The sequence below is a fragment of the Nycticebus coucang genome, chromosome 11 (genome assembly GCF_027406575.1).
Source record: "Nycticebus coucang isolate mNycCou1 chromosome 11, mNycCou1.pri, whole genome shotgun sequence".
NCBI lineage: Eukaryota > Metazoa > Chordata > Mammalia > Primates > Lorisidae > Nycticebus > Nycticebus coucang.
Window position 1 is genome coordinate 347101 of NC_069790.1, and position 23070 is coordinate 370170.

The 23070-nt window shown below is 45.1% G+C and overlaps 1 protein-coding gene across 2 annotated transcripts in view; it reads right to left on the reverse strand.

Moving 5' to 3' along the window:
• The window catches only part of EGFR (epidermal growth factor receptor), a 183636-nt gene that overhangs the window by 61353 nt on the left and 99213 nt on the right, over positions 1–23070 (reverse strand). For both annotated transcript variants that reach the window (XM_053554032.1, XM_053554033.1), the window contains exons 2-4: positions 12331–12482; positions 3326–3509; positions 696–830 (exon numbers count right to left, since the gene is read on the reverse strand). In XM_053554032.1, the coding sequence (XP_053410007.1) occupies positions 696–830; positions 3326–3509; positions 12331–12482 (471 nt within the window). The remainder of the gene's footprint in view (positions 1–695; positions 831–3325; positions 3510–12330; positions 12483–23070) is intronic.

The following is a 23070-nucleotide window of genomic DNA, read 5'->3' on the forward strand; positions in this document are numbered from 1 at the left end:
TCAACAAATAAATGAAATACAAATAAAACAAGTAAATAAAAACCCAAAGGGCTCTGGTTGATGACTCTGAAGGTCCTGGCAGCTCCATCTTCTTTGAGAGCAAAACAAAGCCAGGGCCCAGGGCCTGGCTATGGGACTACAGAGCAGGGCTGGGTCTCCGCACAGCCTGCCCCTGCCAGGCCTTCTCTGCCACCTGCCACCCACAAGCAGGGCAGGGGCTAGGTCACCAGCATTCAGGGAAATAGGGACAGACTTCCTGCCGGTGCCTGTGGCTCCTCCAGGAGCTCCTACAACCGGTAGCCCGAGGGCAGAGCAGCCCTTGGTGTCAGGAGGGCCTGGGTGCTGCAGGTCTCCAGCAAGTCCCAGTTTCCAAGGCCTCAACTGGTCTCTCAGGGGCTAGATGGAGAAGCCCCGGGTGCCAGGAGGAACCTCCACCCCAGAGACGCTTGACCCGCCACCACAGCGTCTGTCAAGGCTACAGGTGGGGCTCCACTGCCCAGGGAGATCTGCCCGGCCAGCAAGAGGGCTAACTCACACGTTGAAAACCGACTTTCAGCTTTCTTAAATAAATGTTCTTCCAGTTGGCAGATATTTGTTTGCTATTTCTTTTTGTTTCAGATTAACGTGACCAGATACTAACTGCACCTCCCCACCTGACACCGCACAGCCAGAGGCAGAGAGAGCCCAGCACTTACAGCTGCCCAGGTGGCTCTGGAAGTCCATGGACATGTTGCTCAGGAAGTCCTTGCTGACGATGTCCCGCCACTGGATGGAGTCCACGTTGCAGAGGACCGGGTTGTTGCTGAAGCGCACGGCGCCCTGCAGGACCTCTGCATGAGAAGGAGACGCCTGAGCAGCCCTGCCAGCTGCCCAATGCTGGCTGACTATGTGCTTTTCTCTACATGTCTTTACATCTGCTAAAAAGATGACAGCCTGCCAAATGCACTAAGGTGAGTCCTGTGAGAGCTTTCCTGGGGAGGCGGGAGAAGTCAGGATGTCTTGAGAACCGAGCCCTGAACGGGGATTAAAGACACACTGGCAAGGAGGGGGAGGAGAACGAGTTAGCTGGCGGGCACACATGGGTGAGGGTGGGGAAGGGGCTCCTGGTCCCAGGGCTGCAGCAGCTGCTGTGTGCAGCGCAGATGGGCCAGGCGGCAGGTGCCTATGGGGGCGCAGTGGGCTGGAAGGGTTAGTGGCAGCCCGTGGGGGCGCAGTGGGCTGGAAGGGTTAGTGGCAGCCTGCAGTGCATTGGCTTCCCAGACCTCTGGAGGACCCACTAGAAACAGGTGAGCAGGTGGATGAAGGACGAAGAATCTGCACAACCAGAGACAGGCCGCAAGGGATACAAGAATCTACCATGTCCTATAATTGTTTCCAAGGAAGAACATTAGAGGACGTGAAAAAGTCAGAAACGAAAGCCAGCTGCACGCAGGAAGTGCACGGTTGTCTGGACGACACTATCACGCATGTTAACGCTGTGGCTTTGGGCAGGCCCTGTGCCCGCACTGTGGGGTCGGCAGGGGCCAGCTGTACCTGCTGGGCTCTCTCCAAGAATGACAGGCACTGGGACAGATGCAGCACACAGTGCAACGGCCCCACGCCTGTGAGAGGCCCGTGACAGCAACAGGCCCGGCACTGTGCCAGTGGACTCACAAGCGTCATCCTGGTTAATCCTCACGATGCTCAATGGCTGTCATTTAAACACAGAAACACAAAAACTTTATATACAGAAGATAATGCCCCCAGGCGGGGGATGGATATGCCTCGAGGAAAAGTAAGGAGTCAGCCTGGGAAGATCTGGGAGGCTGTTGGTGAGATTTTCCAGAACCCAGACAGGCACACATTTTAGAGGACTTAGAAGGCAAGGGTCTGAGGGCTCCTCGTGCACAGGAGACGCAGGGCCCAGAGTAGGGGGCAAGTGGATGCTTTCCACAGCAGATGGTAGAGAACAAAGCAATAGGGGTGAGAAGGCTGGGAGGCCACGTGGCCATATCTTGGCGCCCTGTGTGTGAGGTGTGAGACCCCTGCAAACATGACCCTGCTCCTGGGTAGGTGGGGACTAAAGAGATGGGAAAAGTCCAGGCAGCTGTGGCAACCAAGACAACTGATCACAGGGCCAGGACAGTGGTGAAAGCCGGGCCTATGGAGTGCTGCATGAGCTGTCTCTCTGTAGGGTGCTGGGTGAGACACACCTAGGGACCCCGTGTGACAGCCACTTTACAGGGTGGTCATACAGTACCTGTTAGCACCAGCACGGGCAGGAACTCACTTGACTGCTCTGAATGGTTAAACTGGTGGGTGGGAATTCTCAAGGCAGTTTTCTAGGCTGGCAAGCCCAGTAGCCACACAGGGGAGCGGCTAGCTGGGTCTGTTCGTGGTGCTGGTCTCAGAGCTGCACCCACTGGGCTCCTGCAGTGAACCGTTTTGTACCCCCTGTTGCTGGGGACCCTCCCTGCCAGCCCTGCTCCCCGTCAGACTGTGTGGCATGTGGGCAGGGCAGCAGCAGGCCTGGGAGGAATCCGGTGCTGCTGCTGGTTTCTCTATTCACTAGTCTGGGGCCTTGGGATAGTTACTTCACTGCCGTTTATTTATTTGGAAAATGGCAGAGCACACAGTCCCCAGCCATGGTAACACGGTTCTACTTAGAATTTTTTACTCTACCATGGTGTGAATGTAATATATATTCAGTAGCCTCCCCAAATCTGATTTATAGTATTTTCAGCCTGTGATGGGTTTATTCAGATTCATAAGTCAAGAAGCATTGGTACAATGGACACTTTGAAGGATAGTTGTGGCCTTTAAATAAAGTTACTAATTTAACATTCATGGCCCCAAACCTGCCCCATCATGGGGCACAGTGACTGATCTCACCAATATTTAAAATCAACTTCCTCTTTCTTCTGCCGTCCACCCACCTTCCCTCCCACAATGCCTTCCCTCCTGTCCTTAACTCACACTGGCACTGCTCCTGGAACTGCCCGAAACTGGGCTGATCTTTAGTGTGTATCTTTGACTTCTGAGGACTTCTGAGATAGGGCTGCAATCTAACTCACCCTCATCACACACTTTTATCCACAATCTTTACCATTTCTTACTAACTCTCTGGATTTTCCTCAGGTCCATGGAAGAACTGACACCTGGCCTAATCTCCCACCTCCATTCCACTGCCTACTATCTCCTGAGAAGTTTGTACCTTTGTTTCTCACACACAGCTGGCCCTCAATACGTGTCTTTGATGAATAAAAGTCCTCTCTGAGAGGGAGTTAAGGAAAGTGACGGCTCACTGAGTGCACCTACAGCCCGTGCCGTGCACCACGCCACTCACCCTGCAAGCTCCTCATAGGCAGCTCTCTCAGTCCAGATTTGTTTGTGCCGTAGTTGGATAAGACTGCCAGGGCGTATGAGTTCTCATAGTACACATTTCCTCTGATGATCTGCAGGTTTTCCAAAGGAATTCTCTCCACTGTGTTGAGGGCAATGAGCACGTAACCAGCAACCTCCTGGATGGTCTAAGGAAATAAAATATGATCATATTATCTCACTTCTAAGAAACTCAAGAAGTCAAGGTCTACAATGGGGCCAGAGCATTCCAAGACACCCACCTGAACTGTAACGAACACATGTGGCATCAAATGTAAGACATGTAAAGGATCACAAGGCGGGTGTGGGAGGCCTGAAGCCTGTAATGGATGGCGCCAATTGTGTAGGAACGCTGGTTTCTTTCCAAGATCACTGAGCAGAGGCTTTTTCAGAATGCCTCATCCACTCAGAAGAACCAAAATGGTGTATAGACAACCAAACTCTGAATACTTACCCAAAAAGGAAAACAGGAGTTCCACATAGAAACAAAAGGCAAGTCAGACCTGGGTAAGAAGAGAGTAGGCAGCCTGTGTGGCTGGACCAGCTGACCGTGGGGGGGGTTCCTGCTACAGGACAGGATGAGGGAGTACTTCTGTGATTCATGTTTCCTCCGGGGAACTGCACAACCCAGGCCCAGGGGAAGCACCCGGACCCTCCCAGCCCTGGCTCTAATTTAGAAAGTGGCTGTGACTGTGAGATGGAACTGCTCTGGGAAGTGTCCATGTACCTCCAGACCTGGAGGCATGCCAGGAGGATGCCACTCTTGATCCCACCTCCTGGAAAGCCACACGGGGTCCCAGGAGCTAGAAGTGACGTGACTCAGGCTGGGCCCGGGAAACTGGCCCTCAGGTGAACTGAGCGATAGGTGTAGCACAGGCTTCAGCCACTGATAGTGGAACTGAGTCCTTCCTCAGATCGGAGCTTGAGGACAGTTGCCGGGAAGGTGTGGCATTGACCTGAGTGGTGGCCCCTGTGGCTCAAAGCATTGCAGACTAGAAGAAAACCATGGTGACTAACTGGATATCCTGACTGGCTGCCACCATTGAGACCAAGGGGCAAGCACCACCAGGACTGAGGCATGAGAGGAAAGCCCATGATATAAAGGGTCACTCTTGCTGGCAATGGCCGTGGCTCTGGAACTGCCCTCTCTCCCAGGACTGAGACCTTAGTGCACTAGCAGTCACCCATCACCCAGATGTTTTGTCAGGGGCCTGAGGGACAGTTTCCATGACTCAACCCACCACCTGGGACACCTGACCACCTTTTACAGGAACAGAGGTCAATCATAAACTATACTGCTAATGCTGCAGCTGCCTATTACCTGCAAGTACCACCTCCTGGCCCCAGGCTGGCCTGCACATCCCATTACAACAACTGCTGACACAGCACTCAGAGTAAGAAGGAAGGAGAGCTTTGCAGGACCACTGCTACCTCCCTGCCCATGCCGCCCAGCTGCTCAGAAGGCTATGTGCCCATTCACTCACCACTACACCACTACTACAGCTGGCCTTTGGGAAAACCTCCACAGCAAGGCTACTTATAACTGAATAAACCACTAAAAGCATGCAAAACCAAAGACAAAGAGCCCTATTCAAGAGAGAAAGTACCCCTAACAAAAGTACATTCAAAAACAATGAGTGGCTCTTGCTCCAGATGGGCAGAAAATAGTGTAAAGATATAAGAAGCATTAAAAAAGCAAGGTATAAATTACACCCTCAAAGGAACACAATAATTCTTTAGCAACAAATCTTAACCAAAAGAAACCCTTGAAATGTCATATAAAGAATTCATTAATGAAGCTCAATGAAATGCAAGAGAATCTGGCAACAGACAAAAATAAATCAGAAAATCAGGATATGAATGAGAAATCTACTAATGAAAAAGATATCTAAAAAACCCAAACAGGCTCTGTGCCCATAGCACAAGTGGTTACAGTGCTAGCACATACACTGAGGCTAGAGGGTTCAAACCTAGCCTGGGCCTCCCAAACAAAATGACAACTGCAACAAAAAATATCCGGGCATTGTGGCAGGCATCTGTAGTCCCAGCTACTTGGGAGGCTCAGGCAAGAGAATTGCTTAAGCCCAAGGATTTGAGGGTGCTGTGAGCTGTGATGCCATAGTAAGACTCTGTCTCAAAAGACAAACAGAAATCCTTAAATTAAAAAATTTCATTGAGGAATTACAAAATCTCGAGCATTCCAATTAATAGAGCAAGCAGAAGAAAGAATTTCAGAGCTTGAAGACAGAACTTTTAAAATAATACAGTTAGACAAAAATAAAGGAAAAAGAATTAAGAAAGAATGAACAAGGCCTTTGAGACACATGGGACTTCATAAGACAATTGAAATTATGAGTTATCTGTATTCCCAAGGGAGAAGAAAAATCAGTAAGTTTAGAAAACCTATCCAAGGATATAATTGTTGAAAACTCCCCAAGTCTAGCAAGAATTTAGTTATCTAGGTATAGGAGGCCCAATAATCCCCAGGAAAACACATTGAAAAGTAGACAGGATCATGGCATATTGTCATCAGAATGTCTAAAGTCAACATGAAGGAAAAAAGTTTTTAAAAACCAGCAAGAGAAAAGCATCTAGTCACCTGTAAAGGAAACCCCATCAAACTAACAGTAGACTTTTCAACAGAAACCTTACAAACCAGATTAGAATGGGATGGTGTTTTCAAAGCGCTAAAAGAAAAAAACAAAAGCTGCCAGCCACAAATATATTTAGCTAGATGAAACTATAAATGAAGCAGAAATAAAGTCTTTCTCAGAAAAGCAAACAATGAGGAAATTTTGTCATCACTAGACTGGCCCTATAAGAAATGCCCAAAAGAATCCTAAATATGGAAATAAAAGGTCAATATTCACCATCATAAAAACACACAAAAGTATAAAATTCATAGATCTCATAAAATAGTCACACAAAGGAAGAAGAGAAAAGAATCAAATGGCTAGACAACTAGACAACACAATTCCATCAAAGCACAGATGAATAGAGAAAAGAAAACAAAGGCTTTACAAAATAACTAGGTAACAATTAATATGACAGAAACGAAATCTCCCATATCAATTTTGAATGTAAATAGATTAAATGTTCATTGATTGGCAGAATGGATTAAAGAAGACCCATACATATGCTGTTTACAAGAAACTCATCTGTAAGAAACATATAGTCTAAAAGTAAAGGGGTGAGAAAAAATATCCATGCAAATGGGAAACTAAAATGAAGAGGAGTAGCTATCCTTATGTCCGGTAAAACAGACTTTAAATAAAAAACATAAAAAAAAAAAAAGGCAAAGAAGTTCAGGATATAATAATAAAAAGATCAATTGAGCAAGAGGATATAGCAATCCTAAATATATATGCACCTAACCCTGGGGCATGTAGATTCATAAAACAAATACTATTAGAGCTAAAGACAGGGACAGCAATATAAAATAGCAGAGGATGTCAACACTGAACTCATAGCACTAGATAGATAATTCAGAAAATCAACAAAGAAATGTTGGACTTAAACTGGACATTTACAGAACATTCTACATAGCCAACAACTACAAACTGTACATTTTTCTCATCAGCACATGGAACACTCTCCAAGACAGAATATATGTTAGGCCATAAAACAAGCCTCAATGTCTTTTTTTTTTTTTGGCCAGGGCTGGGTTTGAACCCACCACCTCTGGCATATGGGGCCAGCGCCCTACCCCTTTGAGCCACAGGAGCCACCCAGCCTCAATGTCTTTTAAAAAACTGAAATCATATTAAGTTAACTTTTCAGATTAAAGCAGAATAAAATTAGAAATCAACATTGAGAGGAAATTAGAAAACAATACAAATAAACAGAAATTAAAAATATGATAAATAATCATTGGGTCAACGAACAAATTAAGATGGAAATTAAAAAATGTTTTGAAATAAATGAAAATGGAAACACAACATACCAAAATCTCAAGGATACAGCAATAGTAGGGCTAACAGGGAATTTATAGCATTATATTTCTACATCAAAAAAGTAGAAAAGATCATTAGTTAACAACTTAATGTTACACCTCAAGGAATCAGAAAAGCAAGAATAGACCAAACTTGAAGTTAGCAGGAGAAAAAACATAACAAAGATCACAGAAGAATGAAATTAAATAGAGACTAAAAGGAAACTACACAGGATCAATGAAATGAAAAGTTGGCTTCTCAAAAGGTGGAACTGATAAACTGCTAGCTAGAATAATCACAGGAAAACCAAATAAACACAATCAGAAGGGAAAAAGGAGTCGTTACACCTGAAACCACAGAAATAAAGAGGCCAGAGTTTCTTATGAACAACCAAACACTCACAAACTAGCAAACCTAGAGGAAATGGATGAATTTCTAGGAATATATGACCTTTCAAGATTGAAGCAGGAGGAAATAGAAATCCTGAACAGACCAATAATGAGTGGTGAGATTGAATCAGTAAGAAAACATCCACACCCCTTGCAAAAAACAAGCTTAGGATCAGATATGTTTACAACCAACTTCTACCAAATGTACAAAGAATAATTGCTACGGATTCTCCCCAAACTGTTCCAAAATACCGGGGAGAAGGGAATTCCCCATAACTCATTTTATGATGCCAGTTTCATCTTGATATCCCAAACAGGACACGGTAAAAAAAGAAAACTACCAATAAATGATCCTGATGACCACAGACCCCAAAATTCTCAAAACAAAAACTAGGAACCAAACAAAATACAACACATCAAAAGGATAATATGCCTTGATCAAATGGGTTTTATACCAGTAATGAAAAAATGGTTCAACATAAGCAAATCAATAAATGTGATATATCACATAAACAGAATCAAGAACAAAAACCATATGATCGTCACAGCACATGTAGAAAAGGATTTAATAAAATTAGGTATCTTTTCATGATAAAACCCTTCACGAACTAAGCATAGAAGGCATGCCTCAAAATGATAAAGGCCTTACGTGACAGACTCAGACATAGCATCATACTGAATGGGGAGAAGATGAAAGCGTTCCCTCTAAGAAAGAACTAGAACAAGAGCGCCCACATTCAAAAAAATTCTCGTGGGACTTTAAAAAGCTTCTTCACAGCAAAATAAATATTCAATAGACAACCTGCAGAAAGGGAGGTAATATCGGAAAATCCAGAATTTACCAGGAACTCACACAATTAAACAACAATACCCCTAAAATCTCAGTAGCATGTGGGAAAAGGACGTGAATAAAAAGAAGACATACAAATGGGCAAAAAGCATATTTAAAAATAAAAAGAAAAAATCCTTTTACCATAAGGACACTTGCACTAGAATGTTTATTGCAGCTCAATTTACAATCACCAAAATGTAGAAACAACCTAAATGCCCACCAATCCAGGAATGGATTAACAAGCTGTGGTATATGTACACCATGAAATACTACTCAGCCTTTAAAAAAGATGGAGACTTGGGTGGCGCCTGTGGCTCAGTGAGTAGGGCGCTGGCCCCATATACCTAGGGTGGCGGGTTCAAACCTAGCCCCGGCCAAACTGCAACCAAAAAATAGCCGGACGTTGTGGCGGGCACCTGTAGTCCCAGCTGCTCGGGAGGCTGAGGCAAGAGAATTGCGTAAGCCCAGGAGCTAGAGGTTGCTGTGAGTCCTGTGCCATCATGGCACTCTACCTGAGGGCGGTACAGTGAGACTCTGTCTCTACAAAAAAAAAAAAAAAAAAGGTGGAGACTTTACATCCTTTGTATTAACCTGGATGGAAGTGGAACACGTAATTCTTAGTAAAGCATCACAAGAATGGAGAAGCATGAATCCTATGTATTCAATTTTGATATGAGGACAATTAATGACCTAGCACACGGTGGGGAGTGGGGGAAGGGGAGAGTAGAAAGGGAGAAAAGGAGGGAGGGGTGGGGAAAAGAAGAGAGGGGAGAGAGAAGGAGGGTGGGGTGGGGAAAAGAAGAGAGGAGAGAGAGAAGGAGGGAGGGGTGGGGAAAGGAAGGGAGGGGAGAGAGAAGGAGGGTGGGGTGGGGAAAAGAAGAGAGGAGAGAGAGAAGGAGGGAGGGGTGGGGAAAGGAAGAGAGGAGAGAGAGAAGGAGGGAGGGGTGTGGAAAAGAAGAGAGGAGAGAGAGAAGGAGGGAGGGGTGTGGAAAAGAAGAGAGGAGAGAGAGAAGGAGGGAGGGGTGGGGAAAGGAAGAGAGGAGAGAGAGAAGGAGGGAGGGGTGTGGAAAAGAAGAGAGGAGAGAGAGAAGGAGGGAGGGGTGTGGAAAAGAAGAGAGGAGAGAGAGAAGGAGGGAGGGGTGGGGGAAGGAAGAGAGGGGAGAGAGAAGGAGGGAGGGGTGGGGAAAGGAAGAGAGGAGAGAGAGAAGGAGGGAGGGGTGTGGAAAAGAAGAGAGGAGAGAGAGAAGGAGGGAGGGGTGTGGAAAAGAAGAGAGGAGAGAGAGAAGGAGGGAGGGGTGGGGAAAGGAAGAGAGGAGAGAGAGAAGGAGGGAGGGGTGGGGAAAGGAAGAGAGGAGAGAGAGAAGGAGGGAGGGGTGTGGAAAAGAAGAGAGGAGAGAGAGAAGGAGGGAGGGGTGTGGAAAAGAAGAGAGGAGAGAGAGAAGGAGGGAGGGGTGGGGAAAGGAAGAGAGGAGAGAGAGAAGGAGGGAGGGGTGGGGAAAGGAAGAGAGGAGAGAGAGAAGGAGGGAGGGGTGTGGAAAAGAAGAGAGGAGAGAGAGAAGGAGGGAGGGGTGGGGAAAGGAAGAGAGGAGAGAGAGAAGGAGGGAGGGGTGTGGAAAAGAAGAGAGGAGAGAGAGAAGGAGGGAGGGGTGGGGAAAGGAAGAGAGGAGAGAGAGAAGGAGGGAGGGGTGGGGAAAGGAAGAGCAGAGAGAGGGAAGAATGGAGGGGGTGGGGTCTTGGTGTGTGACACACCTTTTGGGGGCAAGACACAATTATAAGAGGGACTTTACCTAACACATGCAATCAGTGTAACCTGGTTTCTTGTACTCTCAATGAATCCCCAACAACAACAACAACAAAAAATTTAAAAAAAAATGCTCAACATCACTAATCACCACAGAAATGCAAATTAAAGCCACAATGAGAGGGCAGTGCCTGTGGCTCAGTGAGTAGGATGCAGGCCCCACATACCGAAGGTGGTGGGTTTAAACCAAGCCCTGGCCAAACCGCAACAAAAAAATAGCTGGGTGTTGTGGTGGGCACCTGTAGTCCCAGCTACTCTGTGGTCTGAGGCAAGAGAATCACCTAAGCCCAGAAGCTGGAAGTTGCTGTGAGCTCTGATGCCACAGCACTCTACTGAAGGTGACAAAGTGAGACTCTGTCTCAAAAAAAAACAAAAAAACAAAAAAAACCCACAATGTGATAAAATCTTATACCAGTCAGAATGGCTATTATTAAAAAGACAGAAGGTAACAGATGTCAACAAGGATGTGGATAAAGGGAACACTTACACACTGTTGGTGAGAATGTAAATTAACATAACCTCTGTAGAATCACATGGAGATTTCCTACAGAACTAAAAATAGAACTAACATTTTTGTTTTGTGTTCTTTGAGATAGGGTCTTGTTCTGTGTCCCAGAGTAGAGTGCAGTGGTGTCATCAGAGGTCACAGCAACCTCAAACTCTTGGCCTCCAGTAATCCTCCTGCCTCAGCCTCCCAAAGTCCTAGGATTACAGGTGTGAGCCACTGTGCCTGGATTGGACCTACCATTTGATTTAGCTATCTCCCTACTAGGTATCTACCACCCAAAGGAAAAGATATCATTATATTAAAAAGATTCCTGCATTCATAGTTTATCACAGCACTATTCATGACAGCAAAGACGTGGAGCCAACCTAAGCGTCCATAAATGGGCAACTGGATGAAGAAAATGTGGTCTGTGTACACAAGAGAATACCATTCAGTCACAAGAAAGAATAAAATCACACCTTTTGCAGCAACATGGAGGGAACCACAGGCTATACCTTAAGTGAAATAACTCAGACACAGAAAGTCAAACACCACATGTTCTCACTTACGAGGAGCAGGGGCAGTGTGTACCCGGGACATGGAGTGTGGAGTGACAGCTTTGAAGTGTGGGCTATTGGGAGCGGGTGGATGATGAGAAATTAATTAATTGGTACAATGTATCTTGTATGATATTTGGGTAATGGAGACACTAATTTTGTTCCATGTATATATTGTACATATTATATATATGGAACAAAATTACACTTGTGCACCATAAATGTAGTCAAATAATTTTAAATAAGGAGTGCTGTGATTATCAGTCCACTTGGCCGCCTACATACTCAGATAAAAATGGAAATTAAAAAAATTATTTTGTAGGCTGAGGTAAGAGTATTGCCTAAGCCGGAGGTTGCTGTGAGCTGTGACGCCACAGCACTCTACTGAGGGCAACAAAGTGAGACTCTGTCTCTATTAAAAAAATATATATATACTTTCTGTCTTCTGTGATTTCTTATTTTAAAAGAAAAAAATAAAAAAAATCTGATAACGTGGCCAAGCAAATCCAAAGTTCAACTATCTGTAGAGGGTCCTACCAGCTCACTACAGCCTACTGTGAAATAGTCAAGAATTCTGTGACCTGCTTGTAAAATGCTTGGTAGTTTGAAATCAACTAAGGTGGGAGTATTACACCAAGGAAATGGGAAAACACTACAATGTAGGGATCTTTTTTTAAGAGCTAGTATGCCATCAGCACCCCATGGCTGAAGCAGTGGTCAGGGTTTATTATGAGTGCGCATGGTGACGGTGGAATGGCAGGACAGCCTCTTTCTCTTTGGTATTCTTTTCTAGCTATTACTTGGCACTAGCTGGTAAAGTGGCTTTCTCCTGAAACTGGCATCTACCCTTCCCTAGGACCCGTAATTATCATAACAAAAGTAAATACACTTTAAGCTAAATTTTGCCTCCTTTATCTACTTATATTTAGTTGTATTATATTTGAGCAAGAGAATCAGAGTCATTGAACTAACCTTTAAGAAGGAAAGGTCATAATTCTTTTGCACATAGGTAATTTCCAAATTCCCCAGGACCACTTCACAGTTATTGAACATCCTCCGGAGGCTCAGAAAGTGGTCTTCAAAAGTGCCCAACTGAGTGAGCTTATTACTTGTGCCTTGGCAAACTGGAAGAAAAGAGAAAGATAACATGTGAAATGCCATAAAAAAGTAGAACGAAAATAAGACAATATTTACTAACCTGATGATCTTTAGCAACTTACAATATTAATTCTGATGAAAGGAAACATCAAGGCAAACGTAACAAAAATGTTTACATTTATGTAAGGTGAAATTCGTAATAAAAGATAGCTGGTCCCTAAAATGCATAGAATTGTATTACATTAAAATACACAAAGAAAAAAAGTTAAAAATCTAAGGTAGAAAAAATGAAAAGGCCATGAAAGTGTTTAAGATAGGATAAGTCTATAAAAGCTTCAGTAGGCAAAAAATAAGAATTGTAAGGCATTTAAGTAATATAATTACAAAGTTGTGTTAACAACCATATAATTAACTTTTTATTTTGCAAAAATATAGTATGTCATATTATTGGGTGTGCAAAGAATGTTTACAAACATAACATACACTGGGAAATGGTTTCTGACCACAACATTGTACATCTAAAATCAGTGACAAGAGTGTCAACTTGGCTGGCGATTAAAAATATTCTCCTAGGGCAGCGCCTGTGGCTCAAAGGAGTAGGGTGCCGGCCCCATATGCCAGAGGTGGTGGGTTCAAACCCAGCCCTGGCCAAAAACTGCAAAAAAAAAATTAAAATTCTCCTAAATTTAGGCATCAAAGAACAATTCAAAGGTCTAATTATTTAGAATACAATAGAAATGAAAATATAACACTTAAAACAATACTCAGCTAGTAAGAAACCAACACATCCCTCTGTCAGGTGTAGGTAGAACTGCTTTGTGTCACCTGCCAGCACACAACCATGCATGCCCTGATGTTTCAAAGTGTCACACTTAATCCAAAGAAACATTTTAAATTAGGGGACGAAGTTAGACTACAGAAATGACCTTAGTCGGCTACATTTAAAAGCAAAGGAGAGGATGATAACCACGTGGTCCTTAGACAGGGTGCTCTTTGAAAGGCGTGTTTAGGCAAACACGCAGAACAAAGAGTCTGGGGCTTCTGAGGCTGGGAGCCTGTGAAGGGACTATAATTTGAGCTGAAATTAACATAAGAGTGAAGAAATATGGCCCCTGGCTTTGGGCATTGGATTCAGACCTGGCCAGATTCTTCCTTATCTGCAAAGGCGCTGAGCAATCACAGTAACCAGGTGGCAGAGCACAAAGCCAGGCCAACGTCAACATTCCGCCACTTGCTCAGAGCTCTTTAAATGTGCACTTCTGTGCAGACTGCTTTGTTCCCTCCCCCTGGGAGCTATTCCAGCACATCCTCTGACTGCCCCTGCAACTGAGCACATGTTCAGACAGCGCATTTATACAAACATTAAATCCACCCAGAGCATTTATACAAACATTAAATATGAAGCAATCACCACATCCTCTTTTAATGCTGTGGGGATTTCCCTCTTCTTCCCTTCTGTGTTCTCCCTCAAATTCAGTGGCAGCAATTTTCACATGGGAACTATGAAAGTCGACACCACGGACTCCTTATCTCCTATTTCCAGGGGCAGAATTATTCTGTTTTCCAACCACAACTCTGGATGTGCCCAATGTCTCTGGGCTGCTTTCACTGAGAACATGAGTTGCTTCGAATGCAACCTCAAGTTGGAACAGTTGTGTCACTGTCTCCTACACATGTGGGAGACTGATCTCCCAATTCCAAGGTCCTGAAAGATGTCACCACTGTACAGGTGCAGGGGTCTGACACTACCACAAGACCTTTCAGATGGCATGCCTCGGAACAAAAGCTGCTTCCATGGCTGACAGACAACAGCACCTGACCTCATTCTAACTGCCAGGGCCCTTCCTGCCAGCAGGTGAGCAAGGTCAACCAGGACTCTGCCTGCAGCAGATTTCAGAAGTTTCTTTCTTTCGTTTTCTTTTTTTTTTTTTTGGGACAGAGTCTCAAGCTGTCGCCCTGGGTAGAGTGCCATGGCGACATCATAGCTCACAGCAACCTCCAACACTCGGGCTTAAGCAGTTCTCCTGCCTCAGTTTTTTGTGTATATATATTTTAGTAGAGACGGGGTCTCTCTCTGGCTCAAGCTAGTCTGGAACCTGTGAGCTCAAGCAATCCACTTGCCTCGGCCTCCCAGAGGAAGTTTCTTCAGTGTACAGAAGGGTGAAAATGAAGACAGTTACTTTGACTTCAAATAATCAAGGACATGAATTAGCTTGTAAGCTTCTCTTAGCTGAACCAAACAATTTTTATTTTTGAATCTATGAATAAGTACCTTTTATCAGTAAAATAAAGGAAAGCATACCACTTAAGGTTAGTTTGTTAGGGGAAGCAATATTTTTAAATGGCTGCAGCTGCACTTTTCTTTCATTTACTCAAAAAGTGAAAAATGAGCACCAAAAAGTATTTATTTGTTGAAAACCTATCATGACCATTCCATCTCAATTATTAGCCCAGGGTTAATTACTAAAGTATGAAAAGAAATCATTACAAGGCAGTTTCTTCTGAGGCTTTCTCTTTTCGTATATAATAGAGTGTCCTACCTACACTGACCACCTCCTCAGGCTGACCAAGTCTTCACGGACTACCCATGCACTGTATATACCTATTAGCACAGTGGGCCTAGTTCCTTACGTGGACCACTTCATCTGTTGACCACTCTATTGAAGTCCCTTGGGGACGTGTCTTCCAAAAGGAGATAGCAGCATATTAAGTGAAATCAGTAAGAGTTTCAGAACAACTTCGCCTAGGTTTCCTGATTAAAACCAAGTTTAGTCTTGGTTCCATCTTTATGGAAATAGCTCTTTAATTGATCCAAGAGAAAGTTTTCGTTTAACACCTTCCTCATTATGTGACCTTGAACTACTCTCCTAAGCTCTCTGTGACATGCTTTTCTCAAGTGTGAAGATGGTGACAGTAATATTGATGTCTGCTGAGGTCTGAATGTGTCCCCCAAAGCCCCCACGGCTGCAGTGTTGAGAGCTGGTTGGTCATGTGAGTGCTGTCCTACTGAGGGAGTCACTGCCCTGGCTTGGACTTCCCAGTCTCTAGAACCTTGAGCCAAATAAATTTATTTTCTGATTTTCCTTTTTTTTGCAGTTTTTGTCCAGGGCTGTGTTTGAACCTTCCACCTCTGGCACATAGGGCCGGCGCCCAACTCCTTTGAGTTGTAGGCACCACCAATAAATTTATTTTCTTTTTAAGTTACCCAGTCTGGGGTATTCTGTTACAGCAACATTCAATGAGCTAAGGCAACCTCCCAGAATTGTTTTGAAGACTAAATGAATATGTAATTTTGACTTTCTTTTATTAAAGGTAACTATTGAGAATGTGAGAGGAAGGTCACATGACATGCAGCTGAAGGCACTAGGGGAACTCAGTCCCTGTCTGCCTGGAACGTCTGGATGGGCACATGGGCTTACTCTGATGTTAGACATTGAACACGTTCCACTGTCTGTAAAATACTTGTCTAATCAGAAAATAAATAAAAGTGAACACATTTGTACATTGAGAATTTCATTTAAAAATGCATTTAGGATTAGGTATTTAAGCAATTTATTCAAAGAGACATGTAATATTGATTCCGGTGCATACATTTGAAAGGCAGAAAATTAAAAGTGCTTGCGTCAAGCTCCACACAAAATGAGTGGTTGGCTCTGCCTCTTGTTAATCTGAAGATCAACTTTACTGCACCAAGGGACCAGCAGGCCCTGTGACTTGAGCCCCAAAGGACCAAGCTTCTGTCCTCAAATTTCATGAGAAGCTGTAACTGCACAGAAACGCCAAATGGCTGGCACCAAGCACACCACATGTTGGCAGTTACCACACTCACTTCATCACGTTACTATCCATCTGCCCTCTGATTTGGGGGATTGTTTTAAACTAAAGTAAAAATATCAATATACTTTACCTTGGAATGTCACTGACTACAGTTCAACAGTAATTTATAGTCGTTGTCACTGTCATTTTGGACGAAACATCCACAACTATGAAAGGATTATTTTAAGTACTTGATGAGTTTTGAGAGCTGCGTGCACCTGTGTAACCTACACTCTCATCCTGACATAAGCGACCTGAGCTGTGATCATTGCCCACAGGCCCCTCCATACCGGAGCAGCTGCTGCTGTGGCCTTTGTTGCTGTAGTGGACTTTGGAACTTCTGATCCATGAGCCCCACTGCCGCCCTTGCGTTTGTGTTAGACTTAGCTTCCAGTGACAGGTTCAGGAAAGGGTACATATGGAGTTATCTGTGGGGGCCTTACGCAGACACACACAAACCCTTCTCCCTCCCCTAAGACAAAGACACAACGGATCTGGCTAGCCGAGGTCCTCCCCAGAAGTTCGTGCCAAAAGACCAAACCTGACAGGCAACCTGTGGGATGTGCCCACCCCCTGAGGCCCCATATAAAAGGGGTCTCCAACTGCCCCTGGGCGCAAATGCCATCTTTGCACTGCCCAGCCGGGTCACCCCCACTTTCACTAAACCTGGCCTGAACCTCTCCTTTCCGGCCTTCTTTCTGGGTGCTACCGTTTACACCTTTCAATCTGTGTATGATCCTTAGACAGGCAGGGCTGACCCATCTGGTCATTCTTAAGGAAACCTTCCCTTTATATTAACTTAAAATAATCTGCCTTTTCTCAATCTTGTAATATCCTGGTTTTATGGAGCAGGCTTTGCAGCCGTCCTGGGTCACAAGACCAGGCAAATCTGCAGCACTGATAAACACACAACATTAAAACGATTTCTCCACATTTGCCCAAGTTCACTTAGACACTTTTGAAATTGTCTAAGTGCATTTATAATTGTTTTAATTTGTTGTTTTCTCAACCGCGTATTATGTCTGCCAAAGTAGCTGGGCTCTTACAAATTTCTCCCTTTGGCCTTCTAACTTGTGTCTGCTTCTTTCCTCCCCCCATTTTCTGTGGAGTAGAAATCACATCTACTGCTGCCTGGTTTGAACCAGAAGCTTCCCAGTTAACTGGGATCTATCTGCAAGACCTTCTCCCTGTGGTCCCCAGGCCCCGTCTGCTCCTGCTTGCTGGTGCAGCCGCTTGCCTCTGCTTTTCTCTTGTTGGCCCAGCTCCTGACACCACAAGGCTGTTCTGTCTGGGCCACATGATCTTGCAGCCCTACCCTAGCTTTTGCACCTTCATTTCCTCTGTGTAGCCAAGCTTCCACCTTGATGGCCACCCACCTTCCACCAGAAAGCCTATTCTACAACCACATTAGCTTAGGCACCCACATTTACCTGTGACATTATCCTGCTTCACCTTCCCAGAAGTGATCACTTATTACAGCAACAATCACAAAATTATTTGTGTATGTTTTATCCATCTCTCCCCCCCATATATAGAGATGTTCCTAGACGCAGGATGGGGCTATGTGCTGCTAAACCCATCCTAAGTTAAAAATACTGTAGACACAATGGGATATAAAACACAAAGCACAAGATCCAAAAAGCATGAGGACAATACGGGACAGTGTGCACCCTCCTGACCCGGCCAGTGGCCGACACAGCCCCTTTCCCACAGCCCAGTATCTTAAGACAGCACTACCCCCTGTGTCACTAGCCCAGGAGAAGAACAAAATTCAAAACCTGAGATGCGGTTTTTACTGAATAGCTTCTGTACCACGGTAAAATCGGAAACTCCTAAGTAGAACTGTGGTACGTCGAGGACGGTCTGTACACGTGTCTCTCCTCAGACTGACCGCCTTGAAGGGCACACACCTCGCTGCACTGAGGGTTGTGTGTGAAGGTGACGGGTGGCCAGGTGACCCGGGCTTGAAAGGACCCCTGGTTGTCTTTGCCTTTTTTGTCTGTGTGTGTGTGTGTGTGTGTGTGGTAGAGCAGGAGATAGAAGCTGGATGTGTGGGAAGATGACAGCCTTGGGTTTCTGGTTGGTCATTATAAAATCTTCTTAACCGAGGTACATATTTAATTAAGCTTTAAAAGCCAAAGAAGGGTCCTTTTCCATGAAAGGTTTACGGGGACCTCTAGGAAAAATGGTTATTTCCATAATAGGTTTAAAATATACAGAAAAAGATAGTGTGTTTGCCAGAGGTTTTATCATACCAGGGTTTACAACTTACTTTGCTTTGCTAAAATTTCAAAATATGCGTGTATATCTCAACTACACTAAAAGGCACAGAACTGTGACAGGGACAGTCTTTTCTTAACAGGGGATTTCTGGGTGTTTTTGTTATTTCTACTTCATAGTTTTTACATTTTTCAAATTTTGCATAGTAACCATTTCTTACTTTACAATAAAATATCACCAAGGAGAAAATTTATAAAAATCTATGTTTAACAAGGCCAAAGGTGGATATCTTAATAAAACGTATTTTTAAATGAGGAAATAATTGTGTACGACTATTCAAAGCCCATAAATTTATCCCATAAAAACAATACCATAAACTGTGATTACAGTACCAGACTAGTCTGTGAAACTTATTTAACACACTCAATAGTTTGTAACAGTAGGAACTAAAAAACCTGTGGCTGTGAGTCATAATGAGATAACCAGAAAACAAAAGTAAATAAGACAGCAGCATTTAAGTTTTCATTGTGGGTTTAATCATAGGTTTTGTGGAATGGGTAGAGTCTCATTACAATTTTGAAGGACATTTTTCATTTTATAAAACTTTGTTTTTCTCCGGGCGGTGCCTGTGGCTCAGTCGGTAAGGCGCCGGCCCCATATACTGAGGGTGGCGGGTTCAAACCCGCCCTGGCCAAACTGCAACCAAAAAATAGCCGTGCGTTGTGGCGGGCGCCTGTAGTCCCAGCTACTCGGGAGGCTGAGGCAAGAGAATCACTTAAGCCCAGGAGTTGGAGGTTGCTGTGAGCTGTGTGAGGCCACGGCACTCTACCGAGGGCCATAAAGTGAGACTCTGTCTCTACAAAAAAAAAAAAAAACTTTGTTTTTCTCGGTAGTTCCTTATTTGAATGTATTTTATTTCACAACTAGTGAATAGGTCTTAGCTGGAAGGCACCTGAAGACGCTTGCCAAATTGAATTTGAGGCTGCACTGCCACTTGGAAACACACACATAATACTCAAAAAGTCCTTCTGAGTTCCTGACAATTCCCGTGCAGGTTACAATGTGCCTACTGGACCAGACATGTGGAGCCTGGCGTGCCTGGCACAGTGGCAGACTCAAGTAACTCCAAGTAAGTTAACAAGTAGAAGCAGTGTTTCTCAACCTTCCTAATGCCACGACCCTTTCATACAGTTCCTCATCTTGTGGTGACCCCCAACCATAAAATTATTTTCGTTGCTACTTCACGTGTGTAAAACTACGTGTTTTTCAAAAATATGTGTTTTCTAATGGTCTTAGGCAACCCCTGTGAAAGGGTCGCGACCCACAGGTTGAGAACTGCTGCTTAAAAGTAACATCTCTTATTTTGAGTTGGGGAACAGAACTCCAAACTTGGTTGACTTTCATCCCTGGAATTCTCCTGCTAGCCATCCAAATAAGCCCAAGAGGAGCTTGTGATGTGTGAGAGGGCACCTTCGCAGGCTGGGCCGGCTTGCTCAGGGTACAGTGACACTGCTGAGTGACAGGGAGGCCATGCTGCGAGGGCTGTGGAGCATGTGACACAGTGCAGTGCCCTTCAGCGTGAAGACTGTGATGGTGTCTTTATGGCATGGCCTCAACTCTCAGGGAAGTCTCACTGAAGTGGAAGCAGCTCTACAACTTCCACAAAGTAGTTGTGAGCGGCAGAGATCATGACCGTGGAAGAGCTTCATACATCATAAATCTCTAAATAGAAAGTACGGATGATATAGAGGCCCTACCTCGGCAGTAACGACCATTACATATTTCTGCCCACATGTTTTCAATGACACCAGCAAACTATTTTTACCCCCACTTGTATTTTAAATCAATAATCTTAAATCACAGAGCAATCCATTCCATCTTTTATGGGCAGTTGAATAGCTAGTAAATAAGAAATGAATTTAAGCTGTTACTGGACTATAAGAATCAGAATTGGTATAAAAAAGATTTCAGAAAGCATTACCCATTGATCTGGTATTTATTCAATCCAAGTAGTCTCTTTCACATACCTACTATGTGCCTGGCAACACACTGTGCCTTGGCCAGTTTCTCAGATTTTCTATGTTTTAAACACATGGGTAGGAGGTGAACAAAAATTCACAGAGGAAAACAGATTATTTATATAGAAGCAGATCTGCATGAGGGTAGAATGTTCTTTGATAACGGGTACTAAGCAGGGCTCACTGGAGAAAGGACAAACACTGGGTTTGGTTTAAAATTTCTCTGTGTGAAAATATAAACAACAGTGAATATGGAGTGCCTGGTTTCTCTCCTGGAGATACCAGGGCAGGCTCCTGGTCTGGCTGAGCTGCTGCTCCTCCTATCTCCTGGCTGGGCTCTGCTGGTCCAGGCAGGCCCAGGCACACTGCTTTAGCAGCCACACTGCCCTCCCAAAGCCTCTGCACACTGAGCTGAGTCCCACCTGTTTGTTTAGTCCTTTGCTACCCTCCTGGGACCAGCACTTCAGACCCAACAGGGAGGGCAGTGCAGAGTCTCAGCACAGTGGGCTGTGGGTATGGTGGCGGAACAGGCCCTGCCATGCCCGCTGGGTAGGGTTACCCGTAGAGCCGCAGGCACGCTCAGGGATGGGATAGGAGCGATCACATAGGGAGCCCAGAGAGGCCTCGCAGAAGGCAGTGGGAAATATACAAGTCCTAAATAGGGGAGCCCAAAGCCTAGTGCTTGGAAATGGGCTTTAGACCCCGACCAGTTGGTTGCAGGAAGTTCAGCTCTCTGTTGAAAGGCAAGCCTGCCCTTTGTGGGCCACTTTCCCTCTGACTTAACCTCCTCCTTTGTCAAGTGGAGAGCCAGTGAGAGGAACGGTGGGGAAGCATGGAAGGCCACCCTGGGGGGCAGCAGGTATGAGCTCCAATGTCCACGGCCCTTGGCATGCCTGTCTGGCAACTTGTTCTCTCTAACAGCTTCTCACGAGACAGCCCAGCGCTGCCTACCAGGGCCCCAGGTGCTCATGGCCCACAGTGCTCACAAAGTGTGGGTAAAGGGAGGCCGGGCACAGCCCTCGGCTCACATACCTACTCTCTAACACACACCCACCCCGTGACTCACTCCGTGACAAAGGCTGCCTGCCATTCCCCACAGGAGCTGGGACTAGTGGGTCAAGCTGTCACTCGGAAATTATGTGGATGCTGCATGTGGCTATGGGAAGGTGGCTGAGTAGCTGTGGACGACAGACCATGGCCACGCAGTTGGGTTCCTTCCACCCTGCTCTGTGAGACCACCCAGGACTCCTGAGGCCGCTTGTTCTGTTGTTCATTCATTCAGTTAAAACTTGTTTACTAAAATACTACCAAGACAGTAGCCAGAGAGGAATAAGAAGTATTCCTCGCCCCCTCCTAGGAGAGAGCTCTGAAAACAGAAGGGCCAGAGGACATTCCAAAGCCATAGGACATGGAGGTGTCTTAAATGAACACCAGTCAGGAGGAGAAGCCAGCAGGCTCCAGTGATCTGAGAAGCAAACAGCCAAACTCCTTATTACCAAGCAAATGAAAACATAATACTTTGCACTCAGATTAAAAAAGTGAGTTGCCTATAAATGCTGGGCTTGGCGATTTCACCATACATAAATAGTTCCACAGTTTACCTCACTATAAAAATAAAGGTTCTCTTGTTCCTTCTTTCGGTCCATATATTTCTCTTCTCTGGATCGCTGCTCAAATTCTGATTTGGGGGTACAAGGGATCCCTTCCGGCTTGTTTATAGTTATCTAATAACTATCAGATCTTCTTCTGTTTTTCTTATAAGCAAAAATTCTGAAAGATATTGGTATTTGCAAGGAAGTAAAAGATTTCTGTTCCAAAAGCAGGATAGGAAATTCCTTTTCTACAAGGTTTTTCTGTGGAGACTGGGTTCTCTGAAGCTATGCGTGTCCTTTCCTGACCCAAGATGGTCTAAATGTTCTTTAAAAGTCTATTTTTAACCCACATTTTAGAAAATCCGTCTCTAATGTGCAATTGTGTTTTAAGGCCATCTCGATAAATACACTCACATCTATATGGGTTTACCCATGAGCATTAGAAAAAAACACACACGTAACACCCCAAGCCCCCCAAAAGAAAGCAGAAGCAAATGACAACCAAAAATATAAACCAAAGAAGAATCACCAAGGCACCCTTTTTCTGAGAACGAAGATGCTGCCTGCACTTCCCCCAGATGTCAGTGCGTGGTCACAGCAAGGCCAGGCCCAGCTGCTCCACTCTTCCCTGACAGTCAAGCAGATCGCAGACCCCCGGGAAAGCCTGGAGGAGGGTGCACAGGACAGCAGGAGGCCTTCAGGGGGCTGTGAACACTTTCTTCAGGCTCCCTGCGGGTAAGACATGGAACTGCAGATCCTACAGGAACAGGTCGATGAAGGTCGATGCTGGGAGGCAGGGGAGGCCCAGTGACTCGGGGGTGGGCTGGGTGGGGAGCACGGGGGTGACCTGGCTGCCCCGCCAGGATTTCCATGCTGCTTCTTGAGTCTGGGCCTGCCCTGTGTGCTTCAGGCTGGGGAAGTTCTCTATGTGGTCATCATCTCATCCTCTTCCCTGCCCGGAACCAACT